General features: G+C 61.5%; 2 protein-coding genes across 8 annotated transcripts in view; one reads left to right on the top strand and one right to left on the bottom strand.

Moving 5' to 3' along the window:
- The window catches only part of PLCXD1 (phosphatidylinositol specific phospholipase C X domain containing 1), a 17,518-nt gene extending 3,416 nt beyond the window's left edge, over nt 1-14,102 (top strand). For 5 of the 7 annotated variants that reach the window (XM_019630996.1, XM_019630993.1, XM_019630995.1 and 2 more), the window contains exons 2-7: nt 1,320-1,468; nt 4,160-4,296; nt 6,940-7,068; nt 7,413-7,568; nt 8,610-8,793; nt 11,632-14,102. In XM_019630996.1, the coding sequence (XP_019486541.1) occupies nt 1,336-1,468; nt 4,160-4,296; nt 6,940-7,068; nt 7,413-7,568; nt 8,610-8,793; nt 11,632-11,870 (978 nt within the window). In that variant the 5' untranslated portion in view covers nt 1,320-1,335 and the 3' untranslated portion in view covers nt 11,871-14,102. Of the gene's footprint in view, nt 1-67; nt 228-323; nt 533-1,319; nt 1,469-4,159; nt 4,297-6,939; nt 7,069-7,412; nt 7,569-8,609; nt 8,794-11,631 lie in introns of those variants that run through there. The other 2 variants (XM_019630994.1, XM_019630997.1) reach the window with 2 other exon arrangements.
- A 1,507-nt stretch (nt 14,103-15,609) lies between these two features.
- GTPBP6 (GTP binding protein 6) overlaps nt 15,610-18,047 on the bottom strand; it is an 8,584-nt gene continuing 6,146 nt past the window's right edge. Inside the window, exons 9-10 of the mRNA XM_019631013.1 lie at nt 17,576-17,728; nt 15,610-17,238 (exon numbers count right to left, since the gene is read on the bottom strand). Of these exons, the coding sequence (XP_019486558.1) occupies nt 17,115-17,238; nt 17,576-17,728 (277 nt within the window). The 3' untranslated portion in view covers nt 15,610-17,114. The remainder of the gene's footprint in view (nt 17,239-17,575; nt 17,729-18,047) is intronic.

Genomic DNA, 18,047 nt, shown 5'->3' with positions numbered 1-18,047 from the left:
CCCCAGCCAGCAGCCCCGAGGGGCACAGGGACCCGTGTCCCCGGCCGCTGGCAGGAGGCTCGGGGCTGGGAACTCCCGGGCCAGCCTGTTCCCTGGGCTGCGAGCAGCCTGGCGGGGCCCCAAGGCCGCTGACCTCGGCCGGGCCGGGCCGGGCAGGGAAGGACCTGGTCACCGACCGCAGTCCTGGTCCTCACGCGGCTGGGCTGCGCCTGTGGACGCCCCGGCGGGTGAGTGTTTGGGGAGCTGGGAGGACCCGGGCAGGACCCGCGGCCTTGCCAGCTGTGAGCTCCGTCCGTCCGTCCGTCCGTTTATTCAGCTGAGAACTATGTCCTGAGTGCCTGCTATGCGCCATTCACCAGCGGCGCGTGCCGGGCGGGACGGAAGGGGACTCACAGGTGGAGGCTGCCGTGTCTCACCGGCCAGGGCAGCTCCGTGGGCCTGGGAGGCAGGACTCATCCGACAGCCCGGCTGCGTCATGTCGGCGCCTCCCCAGGTGCTGCCCCGAGTGTCACCCTGACGATGACAGACGGACGTTAGTATCCGACAGACCTGGGGGTGGGGATCAGGCCCTGCCCGCTGCCCCACAGGCCTCCGTGGGCGCCTCCGTCTGTCACCTCCTGTCCCGGAGGCCCCGGGCAGCAGCTCGCACCCCCTGCCTGCTTCTGCTGAGACTAGACGGGTCTCTACCTGCCCTGCACTCGCAGCGGGAGGCCGCAGTGCAGCCCTAACTCAGGGGCGTGGGACCCGGCTTCGGACGCCTCTGCCCTGACAGCCAGTTCATCTGAGGGAACCTGTCCGTGGGCGGCCAGGAGCCGTTCCTAGGCAGAGGTCCTGCCACAGAGCAGACACCCCCACAGGGGGCCCAGCTCCAAACTACGTAGGGGCGATTGGTGCTGACTTGGGGTCCTAGGGTGCCACCACCCCAGGATGAAAGACCCCACACCCCAGACACCGCAGGCTCACCTCTGAGCCCCATCCCACAGTCCTGGGGGGTTAGTGTGTGACCCGAGGGTGAGGGGACTCTGGGGGCGGCACATGTGCTGCAGCTACCGTGCGAAAGCAGCTTTGGGGTCCTGGGTGTCTGGGTCTCTCTGTCTGTCTGCCTCTCCCCCCCACCTCTATCTCTGTCTCTGCCTCATTCTGTTCCTCTGTGTCTCTGTCTCCATCACCCCCACTGTCCCCCACACTCCCAACCACCCATCACCCCCCAGAAGGAAGCCTGGGGTTCTATGTCCTCAGAGCCACGAGCCCTGTGCCGCCAGGAGCACGCGTTCCGTGCACCCCTGTGTGAGTTCCCCACGGCCTCACTCCCCCTGCAGGTCCGTGGGTTCGCCTATGATGGGCACGCAGGTGAGCGAGGCAGGCCGACTCCCACGCCTGTCCGGCAGCAGGAACGCAAACGCAGACTGGATGTCGGCGCTGTGCCCCCGGCTCTGGGACGTGCCCCTCCACCACCTCTCCATCCCAGGTGAGGCCTGCGCGTCCCCAGCAGGGATGTGGGCTGCAGAGAGGTCCTGGGAGTGGGGGAAGCCAAGATGCACACGCGTGTACACACGTGAACACACATACAAGCGTGCACACACACACGCGCTCATACACTTACACATACACTCACGCTCACGCTGCACACACACGCATACATGTCACACACACGCTCACAGTCACACACACTGTGAATGAAGTATCATGGACTCAAGCCCATTTTATTGCAAAAATGCTGCTGGGGTTCGCCCTGAACAGATGTCTCAGTGCGGATGGGACACCTGGTGACCGGAGCAGGTGGGCATTTCCAGGGAGGGGCATCGGTGCCCAAGACATTGGAGATATGGCAGCCCGGCTACTGCGGGGTGTGCGCTGGGTCCCCTGCCGCCAGCAGCCACCGCGAAGCTTCTGGAGGCGATGTCTCTGGGTGATGTCACTTCAGCTGTGACGCCAGCATTTCATTGGCCATCGTGACGGCCTGCGCTGCCACCAGCCGTCAGCCCATCTCTCTTTCACGGACCCTTCGGAACAACAGGAAGCCCTGCTTTCAGTGGGATGTTTGCTTTACGCAGCGTCTCGGGTTTGGCTCACTTCCTTGGCAACTGTGGGGCTTTGTGCCGCCGGCCTCACCCTCCACGAGAGGCAACAGCTCTGGTGCCCGCCTGCCCCTTCGTGGGTGCGATGGAGACCCAGGACCTGCCCCAAAGGCCCTCACAGGGTCAGCGTCACGTGTGCACGCTCTGTGTCTGCCCGGTGCCCCCGCTGTGGAGACGCTGCTGGGAACACCGCAGGATGCAAAGTTCCAGGTGCCCAGTCGCCCCGCACATACAGAAGGACCCTGGATTCTCCCCACCCAGGACGTGGGTCCACACACCCCACTCCAGGAATGCGGGCGTCCCCAGAAGCTGGAAAGGCGCAGCGGGGGGCGTCCTAGTCCCTGGAGCCCCCACAGGGAACCGGCCCCGGGCACTTAGAGTTCGGAGCCAGGTCAGACTTGTGGCCTCCGGGACGTCAGGCGACGCTTCCGTTTGTGGCACTTTGCCACGGCAGCCCCAGCACACTCGCACAGCCACCCAGGAGACGCCATGAAGACCCGGGTCTTTCTCCTCAGGCCCCGTTCACAGCGGAGCCCCTGCCCAGAGCTGCTTAGCCTTGGGGCCTCCTCACCGCACCCTCCCAGAGGCTGTCTGCACCCACCGGGCCACTCAGGGGACCAAGCCCAGACGGGGTGTCCCTCTGCCCTTCGTCCCTCCTCCTCGCCCACAGCAGCCCCCCAGGGACGCCCGGAATGCTAACCTCAGCCCAGGAAGCCAGGCCCAGGACGAACCTGAAAAGCACACGCTGACGGTCGCTGTCGGCACAGAGGACCTGGAAATCCACAAGGGACGTGGACCCCGGCAGGAAACGGCTCAGGCCCAGACAGGGGTTCCCAAAGGAGGAACCCCAGTGACCCATGCAGCATGACTAACGCCCAGCCCCCCGCTGTGAAAGAGTGTGCAGGAGACACACTGTACCATCTCTCCTGGACGGGCTGGACGGGCTGTGGCGAGCGTCCCCTGAGGTGGAGGTGGGAGGCGCGCTGGCCGAGGGCGGTGGGCTGTGAAGTGGGGCCCCCCACGGCCTGGTCGGAGTCCAGTCCCAGTGTTTCACCTGAGACAGTGATTGCTGGGCGTGCGACACGCTCATACTCACACTCTCACACCAGATGTTTGGGGTGATGTCGCCCGTGATGGGCGGGACGAGGGTCTCCATGTCCAGTGTCAGCGGTCAGCTACGTGCAGACATCGCAGAGTGCACGGTCTTGAAAACAGTGCGGGGCCCCCTGTTTCCCGCCACAGAAAACGCTGACATGATGCTCGCAACATAGCAGACAAAAAATTCCATAGTTTGATCCTGTTGTTTGTTTAAAATACGTAGATGTAAATGGCTATCCCCATATAGAAATGGGTCCACATCTATTATATTATACATAAAACATACAAATATAAAATACACATAAATATATATATAGTTACAAACATAAATTTAAAATAAATATAAATATATGAAGGTGAAAAAAATTTTTTTTACCTACCTATATATTTTTATTTTTCTGCAATTAACATGCATTAGTTCTATGAGTTTCCTGTGGCCGCTGTAACTCACTACCACAATGAAATGTCTTACAAAACAGGGACCCATCCTCCCCGCACCCCCACTCCAGGGCTGGAGGCCAGGAGGCTGCCACCACTCTGTCACAGGGCCACGCTCCCTCCGGAGGCCCCAGGGGACGGTCCCTCCTGCCCCGTCCAGCTCCTGGGGGCTCCAGGCGTCCCCGGGCGGGTGGCCGCCTCCCTCCCGTCTCTGCCTCCGTCTCCACGTGGCGTCCCCTCTGTGTCTGTGTCTCTCCTCTTCTGTGCCTGATAAGGACACTGTCATTGGGGTCAGGGCCCCCCTGATCCAGGACGCCCTCATCCCCGATCCTTCACTCAGTCCCATCCGCACAGACCCCGTCAGCAGGTTCTGGGTGACGTGTAGCTCAAGGCCACCTTTGGCCCCGGCGCTATGCGTGTTCTCTGCGTGTTCTCCATGTTCTCTGCGTGCTCTCTGCGTGCCCTCCGTGGGTCCTCGGTGTGCAGCCCGCAGCGCACAGTGGAAGGAGGACTGACGGAGGGCCGTGCCCTCGGTTTGCTTGCAGGGAGCCACGACACGATGACGTACTGCCTGAACAAGAAGTCCCCCATCTCCCACAAGGAGTCCCGGCTGCTGCAGGTCCTGGCCAAGGCCCTGCCGTGCATCACGCAGCCCATCGTGCTCAGGTGGTCCGTCACCCAGGTAAGGAAGGGGCTGTGGGCCCGGAGCCACTTCCCCACCAGCGCCAGCCGCCTGGCAGGTGGCGCCCTCATCCCTTTGGGGACATAGAGCTGAAAGCAAACCTCCTCCCAGCCCACGGAGGGAGGCGAGAAACAACACGGCTCATTTTCAAATCGGAATGACAGCACGTGTGACAGGCAGCTGCTCAGAGGTCACAGAGATGGGAAGAGGGTCACCCTCGGACTTGGAGTCAGGCCCTGTCCTCTCTGGAGACGGTGCCAGGCGTTTCCATCCTCTGTCAGGTTCCAGACGCCCCCAGACCTGCAGGAAACACCCCTGAGAGTGGGAGTGGGCGGAGGCTGGTTAGAAGGACTCAGGCGCATTTGGAAAAGGCAGAAAGCGCCCCCACTTGCACTTTTCCTCAGGTCCAGGCTCTGAGGGGGCGAGGGCGGTGTCTCCTCCGGTATTTTCCTGCCGGCCGGCCGGGGGGAATCGAGTCTCGCCTTAATCCTTTGGGTTCCCTGCACCCCTGACCCACAGTCCCTCCGTTGCGAGCCGCAGATGGTTTTAGGGCCTGGGAGCAGCCGGGAGGGGTGATCCTTGGGGACGTGTAGGCGAGGGGCCTCCCGGAGTCGCTCAGGACGTCCCATGCTGGGGTGGGGCCTCCGCTGGCTGTGGTCCAGCACGGGGCCTGGGGCCCCGTGGTGGCACCCACGCGGGGCCCACCTGGGAGCAGGGCCGCCCCCCTCTGCCTCCTGGGAGCCGCTGAGCCCCAAGCTGTTCCCTCAGCCTCCGCTGGGGGCCACTCTGCAGGGTTTTCTGCGCGTCCCGGCTCCGCCCCTTGTAATTGCTCTGCTCTGAGTCTCCGTCACCGTCACCCCAGGTCACCCGTCACCCCAGGTGCGTGGCCGCCTGGCAGGGACGGACAGCGAGGTCTGGAACGTTGGGAAACCACATTCCTGACTCCTGTTAGCTGCCTGCGAGGGACGCGCCGGCAGGAAGGGTGGGGGGTGCTGGGTCCCGCAGAGCAGGGACAACGAGGGCGTCTGGGCTGTGTGTGTGTGTGGGGGGGAGGGTGCGTGGGGGGGGCAGGTGCAGAAGAGGCTGGAAGCCCCACAGAATCAGCGGAGGGATAACCCTGGCTTTGTACTTAGACGTCCCACGCAGTCCCTCATGGTGCGTCCACAAATGGGCAAGATATGCGGACGCTGAAAGTGGTTTTTCTGTGAAATATCCGGTGTCCTAAAAAGGTGCTTAATATGTAACAGGCGCAGGAAGACGGCACAGGAACAGCAGGGCGTCCTTAGCTTTGTCACAAAAGCACCTGAGGAAAGTGGTGCGAACGCCATCCTGCCTCTTAGGGATTGTCTGGCTGGCGGCTGCGGGCCTCGTCCCGGTCAAGCAGGCCCAGCCTGAGACACAGCCTCGTGTGCACATGTCACTGCTTTTTAGATCGCAGGGACATCCGGCCGAGGTGCAGCCAGAGTTGTCCTCACAAGGCTTCCGTGTCTCTGGGACTTAGGGTCACTGGCCAAGGGCTGGGCCTCCCAAGGCCCCTCCGCACACACAGTGGGCCCGCCGTGCACACAGTGGGCTTCTTTTCTCCACTATCAACAGAGGAGCAGCAGCCTGAGCTCCCTGCAGGGCACGCAGGGTGGAAAAATGATTTTTTTCCACATTCCTGGTTTTCCCATCATTTTTTTGTGCAGAGAGCACAGCACCTTTTTTTTAACTTTTTAATGTTGACGTTACTTTTTACCTTTTCTATTATTTTATGTACAGGACACAGTACCGTGTTCTTTTCCTTCATTATTATATTATTGTTTGCTTTCTCCATTATTTTGTGTACAGGGTGCAATACCATATTTTTTTACTTTATTTTGCTTTTATGTTCTTTTTCGATTATTATTTTGGATAGGGAGCATAGTGCCATAGTCTTTTACTTTTTAATGTTAATATTACTTTTTGCTTTTTCGATTATTTGGGAAGGAAAGTGGCATTTTGTTTCCCAATCTTTATATTACTTTTCTCCCTTTACACCATCGCTCTGTGTGAGGGCCACATCACTTTCTCTCGCGTCTGTTACAGGAGCTTTGCTCTCTGCGCCGTCACTGTGTGCACAGTAGGGCTTTTTCTTCCTTTCATCCTCCCTTCCCTGTCTCTGCGTCCCGTGTCGCCTTTCCTAGCACTGCTTGTGGGGTGCACAGTGCCCGCTGTGCCTGAGCCTCCTCGGCACACCCTGACCTCCGTGGTGCAGGTGGGGTGTCCCGGAGCCTGGCCTACACCTGCTGAGACCCAGAGGGGTGACCCGGTGACTGCCAGAGACGAGGGCGAGGCGGGACCCTGCAGGGATGTCCCAAGTCCAGTGTCAGGGCTGAGGGGGCATTGGCTGCCAGGATGGGGCCGGCCTAGCTGCTTCCCAGGACAGGGTCCCCGCAGGTCCGATCGGGAATTCCACTGGCCAGTGTCCCCTGGACAGCCCGTCCCAAATGCAAGGCCGAGTGGCTGCCCGACCCCGGCACGCGCCAGCCGCTGCTGAGCTGACATCACACGGCACAGCCCACGGCGGGCACCCCACCGACCTCCTGGCCCCCGACGGGCGGCAGCGAGATGAGGTGGGGGCTGCCCGCCTTCCCTGCAGAGATGACCGTCCTGTGCCCGCAGGAGCTGAGCGTCACGGAGCAGCTGGACGCCGGGGTGCGGTACCTGGACCTGCGGATCGCGCACATGCTGCAGGGCTCCGAGAAGAACCTGCACTTCGTCCACATGCTGTACACGAGCGCGCTGGTGGAGGTGGGCACGGGGAGGGGGCAGCCGGCAAGGCCTCGGGCAGCGGTGGGCACCACAGCGTTCCCGGGAGGGCGTGGCATCTGCTAAGAGGTGGGGCGGACACCCACGGCCGTTACTGGTGGGACGTGCCATCTCCTAAGGGGTGACCGGGTACCCACGGCCGTTACTGGTGGGACGCGAAGTCTTATAATGGGGGGTGGGCGACCGTGGCCGACCTGGGGCAGTCAGTGATTTGGGCTTCCTGACCCTCCTGTGTCTCTGAGCCTGCACCTCACCCCGGCTCCTGTGGGGCCGCCTGGACGTTTGTGAAAGCGGGTCCCTGGCCGGTCTTCCTGTCCCCTGCCCAGGACACGCTCACCGAGATCTCTGAGTGGCTGGAGACGCACCCCCAGGAGGTGGTCATCTTGGCGTGCAGGAACTTCGAGGGGATGACAGAGGACCTGCACGAGTACCTGGTCACCTGCGTCCAGAACATCTTTGGGGACATGCTGTGTCCCCGGGGGGTGAGTCAGGGCCCGGCCTCCCCCATACCTCTCCCCAGCGGGGGCGGGCGGGTGGGGTTGTACCACCGGCTCCATCTGCTCACTTGGGGCCGCCATGCGTGATGCTGACACAACTCCGGGGCCATTAACGGGGTCTTCCAGACGTTTCTCTTGACGTTGGGTCACACTTGGCTCCTGTTTAGAAGTTGCCACAGAATCTGACGCCCTAAGTTCACCTGACTGCCCCCTGTGTGTGTCTGTGTCCTCACCTCCTCTTCTTATAAGGACACAGGCCTGTTGGATCAGCGCCCACCCTGGTGACCTCATGTCACCTTAATTACCTCCTTGAAAACCCACCTCTAGATACAGTCACATTCTGAGGTCCCGGGGAGTCAGGGCTCCAACATGTGAATTTTGGGGGACACAATTCAGGCTGTAAGCCAACCTGTGGCTGAATCAAGGAGGCGCTTGTCCCCGTTTGCTGGTAGTGGCTGGCACGTGCCCTGCCTTAGTCTCCAGGGAGCCGGAGGAGGTAAAGCCATGACTATCTAGGCTGAGTTTACATCAAATCATTTCAACCCTTCTGTTTGGATTTCTCCAGTGACATCCTGTGAGGTCAGGAGACACCTGGTACCTCAGAGGTTGGGGCTAAAATAGAGGTGACAGTGCTGCCGTCAGCCTGGGGGCACCCAGTCACTCGGGTCTCAACAGGACACATGGGGGAGGGGCCGCCCGGGATGGGGGGCACCAGCCATTGCGCGCGTGTCACTGGGGACGTGACAGTGGGGAGGGGGAGGGCGGTGGGGAACCTTAACTTCCAGCCTGAGACGGAGCCATGCCGGTCCTTCCCCGTGTAACGCAGGACAGACACCAAGTGCCTTTGTCCCAATCGCCAACCGTGGGACCCTGAGGTCAGGGTGCGACCCTGTGCTTGTGAGAATCCAGACACCATGACGGTGACACACAGGCCGCCCTGCTCCCGTCACTGTCCTCTCAGACACCCCAGTGCCTCCGCCTGTCACTGTCCTCTCACATGCACCCCAACAGCCACTTCCCTTGCAGGAGGTGCCGACGCTGCGCCAGCTGTGGGCGCGGGGCCAGCAGGTCATCCTGTCCTACGATGACGAGAGCACGATGAACCGGCACAGGGAGCTGTGGCCCGCAATCCCCTACTGGTGGGGGGACCAGGTGAAGCCGGAGAAGCTGGTCCACTACCTGGAGCGCATGGAGAGCTGCGGCCGCCCAGGTGGGTGCGGTTCCTGCACGAGATGGGGGTCCCACACGGCTGTCGGGCCCCACGCTCGCTTTGGGCGTGAAGCGAGCGATTTAGAGATTTAGAAGCAGTATATGGCTCTGCATGTGCCCACGCGTGTATAAATGTGTGCACGTGTATACACATCCACACGTACCAACATGTGTATGTGTGTGACTGACGGTGCCCACAGCTTTGCGTGCTTCCCGTTCGGTTCTCCTTGTGAGTCGTCCTGGTTTGTTAGTTTCCCAAGGAAATCAGTCCTTTCCTGGCAAACATGCTGCAAGTGAGTCTCCCCGCTTATTGCTGTGATAGCTGGTGGTGTTATTGCTCTAATGTGAGTGTTGGCTTGAAGAAAGGGAACTTTTCTGGATTATGGAGCTGGTCACCTAACATGAGAGGCCTTTCCAAGTGTGAGGCCACCAGCACTTACTGGGGATCTGTGACAGTAGCTACTTGGGAAGCCCGGATTCAGGCGTGTTCCGATGAGGCCACAAAGGCCAGGGGTGTTTATGACAAAAGGAATGGGGACAATGACATCACAAAAGGAAGACGTTGCTATTGGTGCAGATAACGTGACACAGGGACACTGACTCTAAACAGTGTTTCTAATTTTCAGCCCAGAGTCATCCGTCCTGGAGTCCTGGCATCTGCTTTCTTGTTGTCTCTGCAAACAGCTCTTTGGGACACAGTGTTACTGAGGCCCCATCCTAAGGTGACTGTTGTGACAGCCACAGGTTGGAGGCATCAGACGGGCCAGGCCGGTCCTCGGGGACGGCAGCTCCGTCTCTGTGTGAAAGGGGCTCCGTGTGTGTTACTGTTCACAGACCCCATGGTTTAAGCATTTCACTTCTATGGTCCAGGGTGCGCGGCTGCGTGGGTGGACCTGTGGGTCCTGTCTCCCCTCCGCAGCTGGCAGTGAGTGCTGCTGTGTGTCACATGTGTGGCAGTTCACTGGCTGTTGTCTCTGAGCCGCCCTGTGACTGTGTTTGAAACAGTGAAGTCAGTGGTGCGTGCTGACCGGTCCCTGCCGGCACGCTGGCAGAAGTCCAGCCGTGCGGCCTCAGGGGAAGCGTCCGTGGCTGGCTTCCCAGCCGCACGTCCGGCCAAGGGGGCAGCTCCGCCTTCATCCGGGTCGCGCGCTGACCTGTGGCTGGTGCATTTGCTCCCGGGGCTGCAGTCTGGGACCCTGCTGTCCTGAGGGCTGGGCAGAACCTCACAGGGCGGGACATGGGACGCAGTGTCCTGGCTGAAACCTGCCGCACCTTGGAGTTCCCGGGTCCCACCTCGTGGGGGGTCCAGGGCGTTTGAAAGCATCCAGGTGGGCACAACCCCAAAGTCTGTTGTCGGATGAACGGGAGACAAGGGGGCTGTCCCGGCAGAAGCGTGAGTCTGACACATGTCACAATGTGGACGAACCTTTAACAGGTTCACAGGAGCCAGATACCCACGGCCACCGTGTGTGTCACTCCAATTACGTGACACGTCCAGAACAGGCCCGTCCACTGACAGGAAGTGGGTGCCTGTCCCCAGGAGCTGGGGGAGGGGACGGGGGTGACTGGCCATCGGGACCGGTCCCCCTTTGGGGTGATGGAAAGTTGTGGAACGAGTTATTGGTGGTGGTTGCACAACGCTGTGAATGTGCTAAGTGCCTGAGTTTTTCACTTTAAAATGGTGAGTTCCACCTCCAGGTTTTATAAACACCCAGGCTTGTCACACGCAGGCAGGTCTGAGAACCGCTGGCGGTCTCTGTCCTCTCAGGCGGAAACCGGGGTCTCCCACGCGACTGGGGGCCAGGCTCCAGCTGAGCCCCCTCACTGCGGCTCTGCAGGTGCCTGCCAGGCTCTGAGCTGCTGCGAAACAGCATCTGTGCCGCCTCCAGAGCTGTGTCCTCTGGGAAGACCCCGCTCAGCACAGCCCGGGCAGCAGGCTGTCTGTGATCTGGCGTCCGGCCCCTGACGTGTCCGAAGGACAGGCTGAGACGTTAGGGCTGAGGCGACGAAACCATCTGGGGACACTGGCAGGGCGCACGCTTCTCTGTGGGTTCAGGCCACCACAGGGCGCTCAGGCCTTCACCTGGGGGGCTTCCTGGAACGGGCGGCCGAGCCCCTCCCTCGGAGATGCTTCCTCAGCAGGTCTTCTGAGGGCTCTGGGGACTCCACTTGAAAACCACTGGCTGACAACGTCTGTGGATGAGTCGCCTTTCGTGACAAATACCACAAACCTGGTGGCTAAAGCGAGAGCTGTATTCTCCCACAGTCCCGAGGGCAGAAGTCAGACATGCGCCGTCCCACGGGGCTAAAGCGAAGGGTCCTCAGGCATGGCTCCTTCGGGACGCTCTTGGGGACAACCTGCGTCCCTGCCTTTTCCAGCCTCCAGAGGCTCCCGTGTTCCTGGGCTCCTGGCCCCACATCACGTCACCCAGTCCCCCGTCCCATTCCATCACCGCTGCACTTTCTGGCTCCGTCGTCTGGTGTCCCTCCTGACTCCCTCTTATAAAAGGACCCTTGTCACTACATGTAGGGTTTACCCACAGCATCAAGGGTGACCCCCCGATCTCAGGATCCTCAGTTTTATCCCATCTCAAAGTCCAATTGACGCGTAAGGTCCCAGAGACACAGGTGGACACAGACACCTTTGGGGGCCTCCATGCTGTCACCACACGGGGATCAGGATGTGGGCGTGTCTGGGGACATTCTCGCCCACCGTCCTCTGTCACAGTACGAGGAATGTGACGCCACCGTGCGGTCTGACGGCGGCAGGGGCAGAGGGCGGGTGGTGACATGGCGTTGGCGGGCAGCGGACACACCGTCTCTCCCCCTCCTGTTGCAGGCGGGCTGTTTGTGGCCGGCATCAACCTGACGGAGAACCTGGAGTACATCCTGGCACACCCGTCCCAGTCCCTCAAGAAGCTGACGCTCCCCAACCTGCCGTACCTGAGCACGTGGGTCCGGGAGCAGAGCCCGGGGCCCGGCAGGCAGTGCACCAACATAATCGCGGGCGACTTTGTCGGCGCCGACACCTTTGTCAACGATGCCATCAGACTCAACGAGAAGCTGCTTGGGTGCTGAGTGTGTTCTTCTCTGGCTCCACATGCCGGCGGCGCCCGGGCCCCTCCTTGAGCTCTCGGCCGCCATTCTTTTGGCCAAACATGGGCGAGAACGGGGTCCGGGCAGCCCCGGGCAGGGTCCCCCAGTCTCCTCCCTGATGGGTGCGCCCCATTGGGGCCCCCCTGGCCTCACTGTTCTCGGTGTCTCTGGGGGGGACTGATTCCATGACTGCTGACGATTAAAGGTGGCGAAGCGATTGCGTCATCTAGGGAAGACTCCCCTGGAATTACCTGGCTGTGCTCTTGTCACCTGTGACAGACTCAGAGGCGTCCCCTCAGCTGGGGGCTTCCGAAAGCAGCGCAGTGACACCCTGTCAGCTCCAGGGCGCTGCTTAAAGCCTTTCATAATATCGCATCCTTGGCTAGGACCGACGGGTAGAAACCTACTTTTTCAGATAACGCAACGACCTCTTACTAATTCTGGTAAAGTGAAGGCTGTTCCCTTCCCCGGGGCCGGCAGGCCTCCTGGGGACTCGCTGGTTGTCCTGCTGCTTCTGTTTGGAAGTTGTTGACAAAGATGGGCGGCAATGGAATTGGGCACACGCTCCCCCCCATTCCCAGAGGCTCCTGGGACGCCGTCTTCACGCAGGTGCCGGGCACAGGTGTGAGTGGTACCACACAGGTGTGGCGTGTCCGTGCTGGTGTGCTGCTGTTCACCCTCGTCCTCACAGCGTCCCTGCTGTGCAGCGTCTGCTCAGTCCTACGGCCTCTGTGAATGAGGTACCCGGGCCCCTCCTTACTCCACCAGGAGTGGGGCCGCCTGCCACGCACGCAGGTGTGAAATGGAGCCGCCGTGGGCGTGGTCCTGCCTGTGGCCGCTCTGCCACCCCTGCGAGTCTTCCCTTTGTCCCCAGGCCGCAGTGGCTGTTGGCCACGTGTCACCTCCCCTCGTCCTGGGGTTTCCTAGACGCCGCCGTCCTTGTGTCGTAGGCGTCCAGCCGCCATCACAGTGCCAATCACGTTGACCCTATCTTCTCATTTCCTGGGCGTCTGGGCACCTTCCACACCCCGGAGAGGCAGCCCCTCCCAGGGCCGGCTGGCTGCTAAGATGAAAACCATTTCCTTGGGAGCACGCCTGTCACGTGCAAGCCAACCACCCCGTCATCTAACCACTCACCAAGGCAGCATTCCCCCTGCCCCAGTCACCCGGGGCAGCTGCCAGGTGACCGGAGGCCACCTGTGTCACCCAGAATCTGCCGGAACCCTTCAGATTAGCCCATGCCACCCTGTTCTCTCTGTCCCCCACCTTCCCCAGGGGCACACTGTGGCCTCATGCTTTCTGCCTCCTGCCCCAAACGCGGCCCTGTGCACGTCCCCTTCTTCTGGGAAGCGGAAGTAATTTGTTGTTTTCCAGTGGCTTGGCCCCTCTGGCTGGCTCAGGCACCCCCATTGGTTAAAAGCCTACAGATAAAAGTGACGCTCCCCCGTGCTGCCCCCAAGGGCACAAACGACACCCCCCGTGGTGTCCCCAGTCCTCTGGGAGGCTCGGCAACACCTGAGAGGCCTCTGCACTTCTTCCCAAGGCCAGCAGTCCGGGTTTCAAAGACTCGACGGTCACAGAGATGCTTCATTTTGTACACGTGGCTTTCCAGAGCTGGTGGCTCACGTTCTCAGGCACAGGATGGGTCCCAGCCACCCTTTCTCTCACGTCCCTCTTAGGAGGGTTCCTGGGAATCCCTGTGTACATTCCTCCTAAACAGAAGGGCACCCAATGTTAGGTTTTCTTAGGTCAGTCTTCAACATGATTCTTTAATGTGTGCTGGAATGTGTTGTCTTTGGGATTGAATTACTTTTTCCAGAAGAAAATCTGCGTATGCGTTTGCTGCCGGGATGCCACCGTTGAACGCATGCCCCTGAAATCCAGACACACAGAGCGGGGGACCATCCCGCTGGCTGCCTCTCCCCACGGGGCTCGGAGCTCAGGATGTCGAGAAGAGGGAACACACCTCAGGGAAAGTGTCTGACATCCCAAACGTGCTCTCACTCTGATCCTACAAGGACCTCGGATTTCGGTCAGGAACCGCTCAACGGGAATTGTTTAATTCTAGAGAACAGTTAGAAGACATTGACATCAGATCTGATTACGGATTTTTGTGACCAAACACCCAAAATTTTGTTGGTAATACACAGCATCTTTAGAAACGTGAGCTTGATTGAGCATTTCTCAGGAGCGTTATTAAACAATCAAATCCTGCCTCCTTCCTCCTGTCTTTCTGTGCTGCATGAATGCAAGGACTAGAATCAATGCTTTGAGGTTTGCAGTGTTTAGTGTCTCTGTGGGGACATTAAGCAAAGACCCTGGTTAATTTAACAATGACTTTTCGAGACCTGTATGAGAGGCACGTGATCCCGGTGGGGCAGCTTCCGGGCTGCACACATGGGGACGGCCCGCCGTGGACAAGGCCCGGTCTTGCTCACGTCACGTCCTCACAATGCCCAGCGTGGCTCAGCAGCCGCTGAGTAATGATTGTGGATGAACCACTAGCCACGACGGCGATCTTGGCTGTCTGCAAACCATCTCTGGACCGTCCCTCGTCAGAGACACGGGGGGGGGCACCCGGGGCTCTGCCCAGCCCAGACCCTGCCTCTGACGGCGGCCTCCCTGCCACCCACACGGGGTCGTTTTCAGGGCCTGGGCTCCTCTGGGCACAGTGGACCCCGGAACTGTGAGGAGAGAAGACTGTCTGCAGAAAGAGGGGTCTTAGGAGACTGTGTGCTGGTGGGTGGGGAGCGGTCTTGTACCTGTTCCCCCCATGGGAAGCCTGACGGTTCCTCTCTGGGGCCTGAACCCCAGCCCTTCCTCTGGGGCCCCGAGGCCAAAGCCCTTTCTCTGGGCCCCCTGAAATCCCCAGCCTTCTGTTGGCCCGAGACCCCCCAGCCGTCTAGGGGTACCCTGAGACCCCTGGCCCTCTCTCTCCGGGCCCCCTGAGCCCCCCCCCCCTTTGCTGAGCTCCCACAGTGGTGTCCGGACCCTGCAGTGAGCAGGCTGTGTCTGATGCAACCCTGGGACTGAGCTCTCTCCGCCCCTAAGTCCTTGGGGCGGGGCCTCGGATGTGGAGGGGACAGGGCAGTGGTGGGACCAGGGGAGACCAGAGACCAGAGCCCCGACAGCCTTCGCTTGCATCTCCCAGCCAGGAGGCCCTGGGGGTGGGGCAGACAATGCCTGGGGGCTGCACCTGGGAGGAAGCAGGCGTTCCCCCACATAACATGACAGGCCGCAGCGGTGCCTGCAAGGGAGCAGTAGGGTGGTCACCCAGGGTGGCCACAGGCTGGCGGACTGGACTGGACTCTGGGAGCTGGGGGGCACGGCTCGAGCAGGGTGCTCCCCCACCTGCCAGGGTCTCCTCAGAGCCCCTCGAGCTCGGCGACCCCGTAGGAGCCAATCCCCAGGGCTGGGAGGAAGACCTCAGGCCCAGGCTCGCTGGCCTGGCCTGGTCATCCGTCCTGGAGGCGGCTGTCCCGCCCCACGAGGCCACACCTGGGCAGCCTGCAGAGCTCCCTGCACCCCGTAGGGACCAGACGGTGCTGCCAGGACCTCGTCCCAGCTCCGCACACAGCCTGTGGGGTCCCGGGAGCCCAGGTCCTCGGGGAGGCTGGGTAAGGCCGCTCACACGCGGCCGGCTCTCGGGAGCCCTTGTCCTGCACCCCAGGTCCCACGTGTGTGTGTGTCCTGGGGCTGCTGTCACAGATGGCCACAACGGTCACTTCAAGCAACACATTTATTCCCTCACAGTTCTGGAGGTCAGGAGTCTGACGTGAGTCTCGCAGGTGAGCTCAGGTGTGGGCAGGACTGGTTCTGGGGGCCCCGCTGCTCACAAGGGTGATCTCGGCTCTGAAAACCTTTCCTAGGCCCTGCTCGGCTCGGGCCCCGTCCTCCACCGTGGCTTTCTCGATGTTTTGTCTCACTTCTGGCTGGTTCCTCACACCTCCGACTCTGAGCCTCCTGCCTCGCTCATGTAAGGACCCTTGTGACGCCATGTAGGGCCCGCCCGGGTCACGCAGGGCCATCCCCCACTTCAGGGGGCTTCACTTGATCGAATCTGCAACGGCCTTTTGCCCACTAAGGTAACACATCACAGGTTCTGAGCATTAGGGCGGGACGTCTTTGGGGACACTATTCTGTCCACCACACGGGGACGTCTCAGTGCCCTCCTTCTGCCCACACCTCCCAGACTGCGTGTCCACAGGGTGGCCGAGTGTGGAAGCCAGGCGTGGGAGACCTGAGCACTGGTGGGAGTGCAGTGGGGCCGCAGGGCCACGTGTGTCAGGAGTCTTACCAGACAAGGGCTGCGCACACCAGCCTTCGGCGTGCTCAGCAGAGGGCCGACGTGCCCTCTTTGTCATCCCAACGCCAACGTTCTGGGACAAGTCAAGGAACAGCCCTGTGAGGCTGAATGCAAGTCTAAGGGACGCAATTACACAGCAAACTTCCTGGGTGCCGGGGGCGAGAGAACCCCTCGCTGCAGGATTTCCTGACAGACTTGCAGCCGGACGGCTGCCCATCTCCCTGGGGGCTTGTCAGTGTCTGAGCGCCCAGGCCCTCCGGCCGTTTTGCACCGGAGGTTGTCCTGGAGCCTGTCTGCATTCGGAGCCTCAGCAGCGGGGTCCTGCCCCCCGTGTGTGCGAGCTCAGCTCCGGGACGGAGCCTCCTGCTGGTCGAGAAGACGCCCCAGCTTTACTTTTCTTGTGGTTGGCAAGTAACGCGCGTGACAGACGGCTCTGCGAGGCATCTTCCCATTGTGCCATCTCTTAGTGGCTCCTGGGACGCTCGTCCCACTCGGTTTCTGTGGCTTCCGTGACGGCACGTGTTCTTTGTCCTCTGCCTTTGTGGGGGGACCCATCGGTGACGATTCCTCCGACGCCAGGCTTTGGGAGACCAGGCCGGGCGGCTGCGACTGTGAAACACACAGGACGAAGACACTGCACCCGCCTCCTTCAGTGGCCGCTGTGGGCAGACGTCGTGTGGGCGGCCAGCGCGGGGAAGAGCCAGACAGGCGGGTTTAAAAATGCAGGAACTAGGCCTTAATGTCTCGTAGCAGAAACATCTGGAAGGCAAGTCAGCCCACACAGCGCTGACCACTGAGCTGGAATCCCCGAGTGCGCCCGTCCGACTGACAGACCAACCTCCATGCTGACCTGGGTCAGGTGGCGCCCGCCTGCCTCCCTCTGCAGCTGAAACGACGGTCCCCAGGCCACAGGCCGCCTGTCATTCTGGAAACAGCTTCCGGAACTTGCCATAAGCAGAGCCGCTGATGATGACCGTGACGTCAGCCACCCCGGCCTCGGGGACCACGTCCACCTGCTGCACCGTCGCCTCCTTATGCAGCCAGCTGAGGAAACAGGTGAGGACCCTGTTCATGGGGTGCTGACCCCGGTCGCAGCCCCGAACCACAGTGGCACCCTCGTTACTGTTGGGAGATACTGCCAATGGCCCCGAGGTGTCAGTCACCTGGGGGGCTGCAGGGTAACTCAGAGACACAGCTCGTGTGGGCAGCCTGCACCCGCTAAGGGCCTGACAGCTGCTCAGGGACACAGCCCCGCCCACTGACCAGCCACGTGGGTCACCGCCCCGCCCCCGCCCCGCCCACCAATCAGCCACATGGGCCACCGCCCCGCCCACCGGGCAGCAATGTGTCACCGCCCCGCCCACCGGGCAGCAGCACACACCTCAGCTGCGGCCCCGCCAGCCTGACACGGAGCGTGAGGACCCGTCTCCCCGTCGCCCTCAAAACAGCGTCTTCCAGCTCGGCTTTAAGCTCCTCCAGCCCGAGCCCCAGGAGGGCGGACACGGCGAGGGCACGCGGCCCCGCGGGGCTGTACCTGTGTGGGGGTGGCCCGCAGACCCGCTCAGCGTGGGACGGCCAGGCGCGGGTCCCCACGGGTCGCCCTGCCCACGGGGCCCCCGCTGGGGCTGCTTCAGCCCGTCCCAGGTGGGCACACGATCCCGTCGGACGGTCAGACGAAGGGAAAAGTGGTCAAGCACGCGACGGCGTGACACACGGGGTGCTGGGGTGCGGGGGTTCAGAGCGCGCCCCCCGGGCCCGCGCTCTGAGGAACCGGCGCCTACAGACAGCACTGGAGGGGGGCGCTCTGGCCGGTCCTTCCCGCGCGCAGGACGGCTGCGTGAGGGGCGCGGGGG

This window comes from Hipposideros armiger, unplaced genomic scaffold, assembly GCF_001890085.2.
Source record: "Hipposideros armiger isolate ML-2016 unplaced genomic scaffold, ASM189008v1 scaffold_970, whole genome shotgun sequence".
Taxonomy (NCBI): Eukaryota; Metazoa; Chordata; class Mammalia; order Chiroptera; family Hipposideridae; genus Hipposideros; species Hipposideros armiger.
The sequence above is the reverse complement of the archived record's forward strand: the minus strand, read 5'-3'. Positions and strand labels throughout refer to the sequence as shown.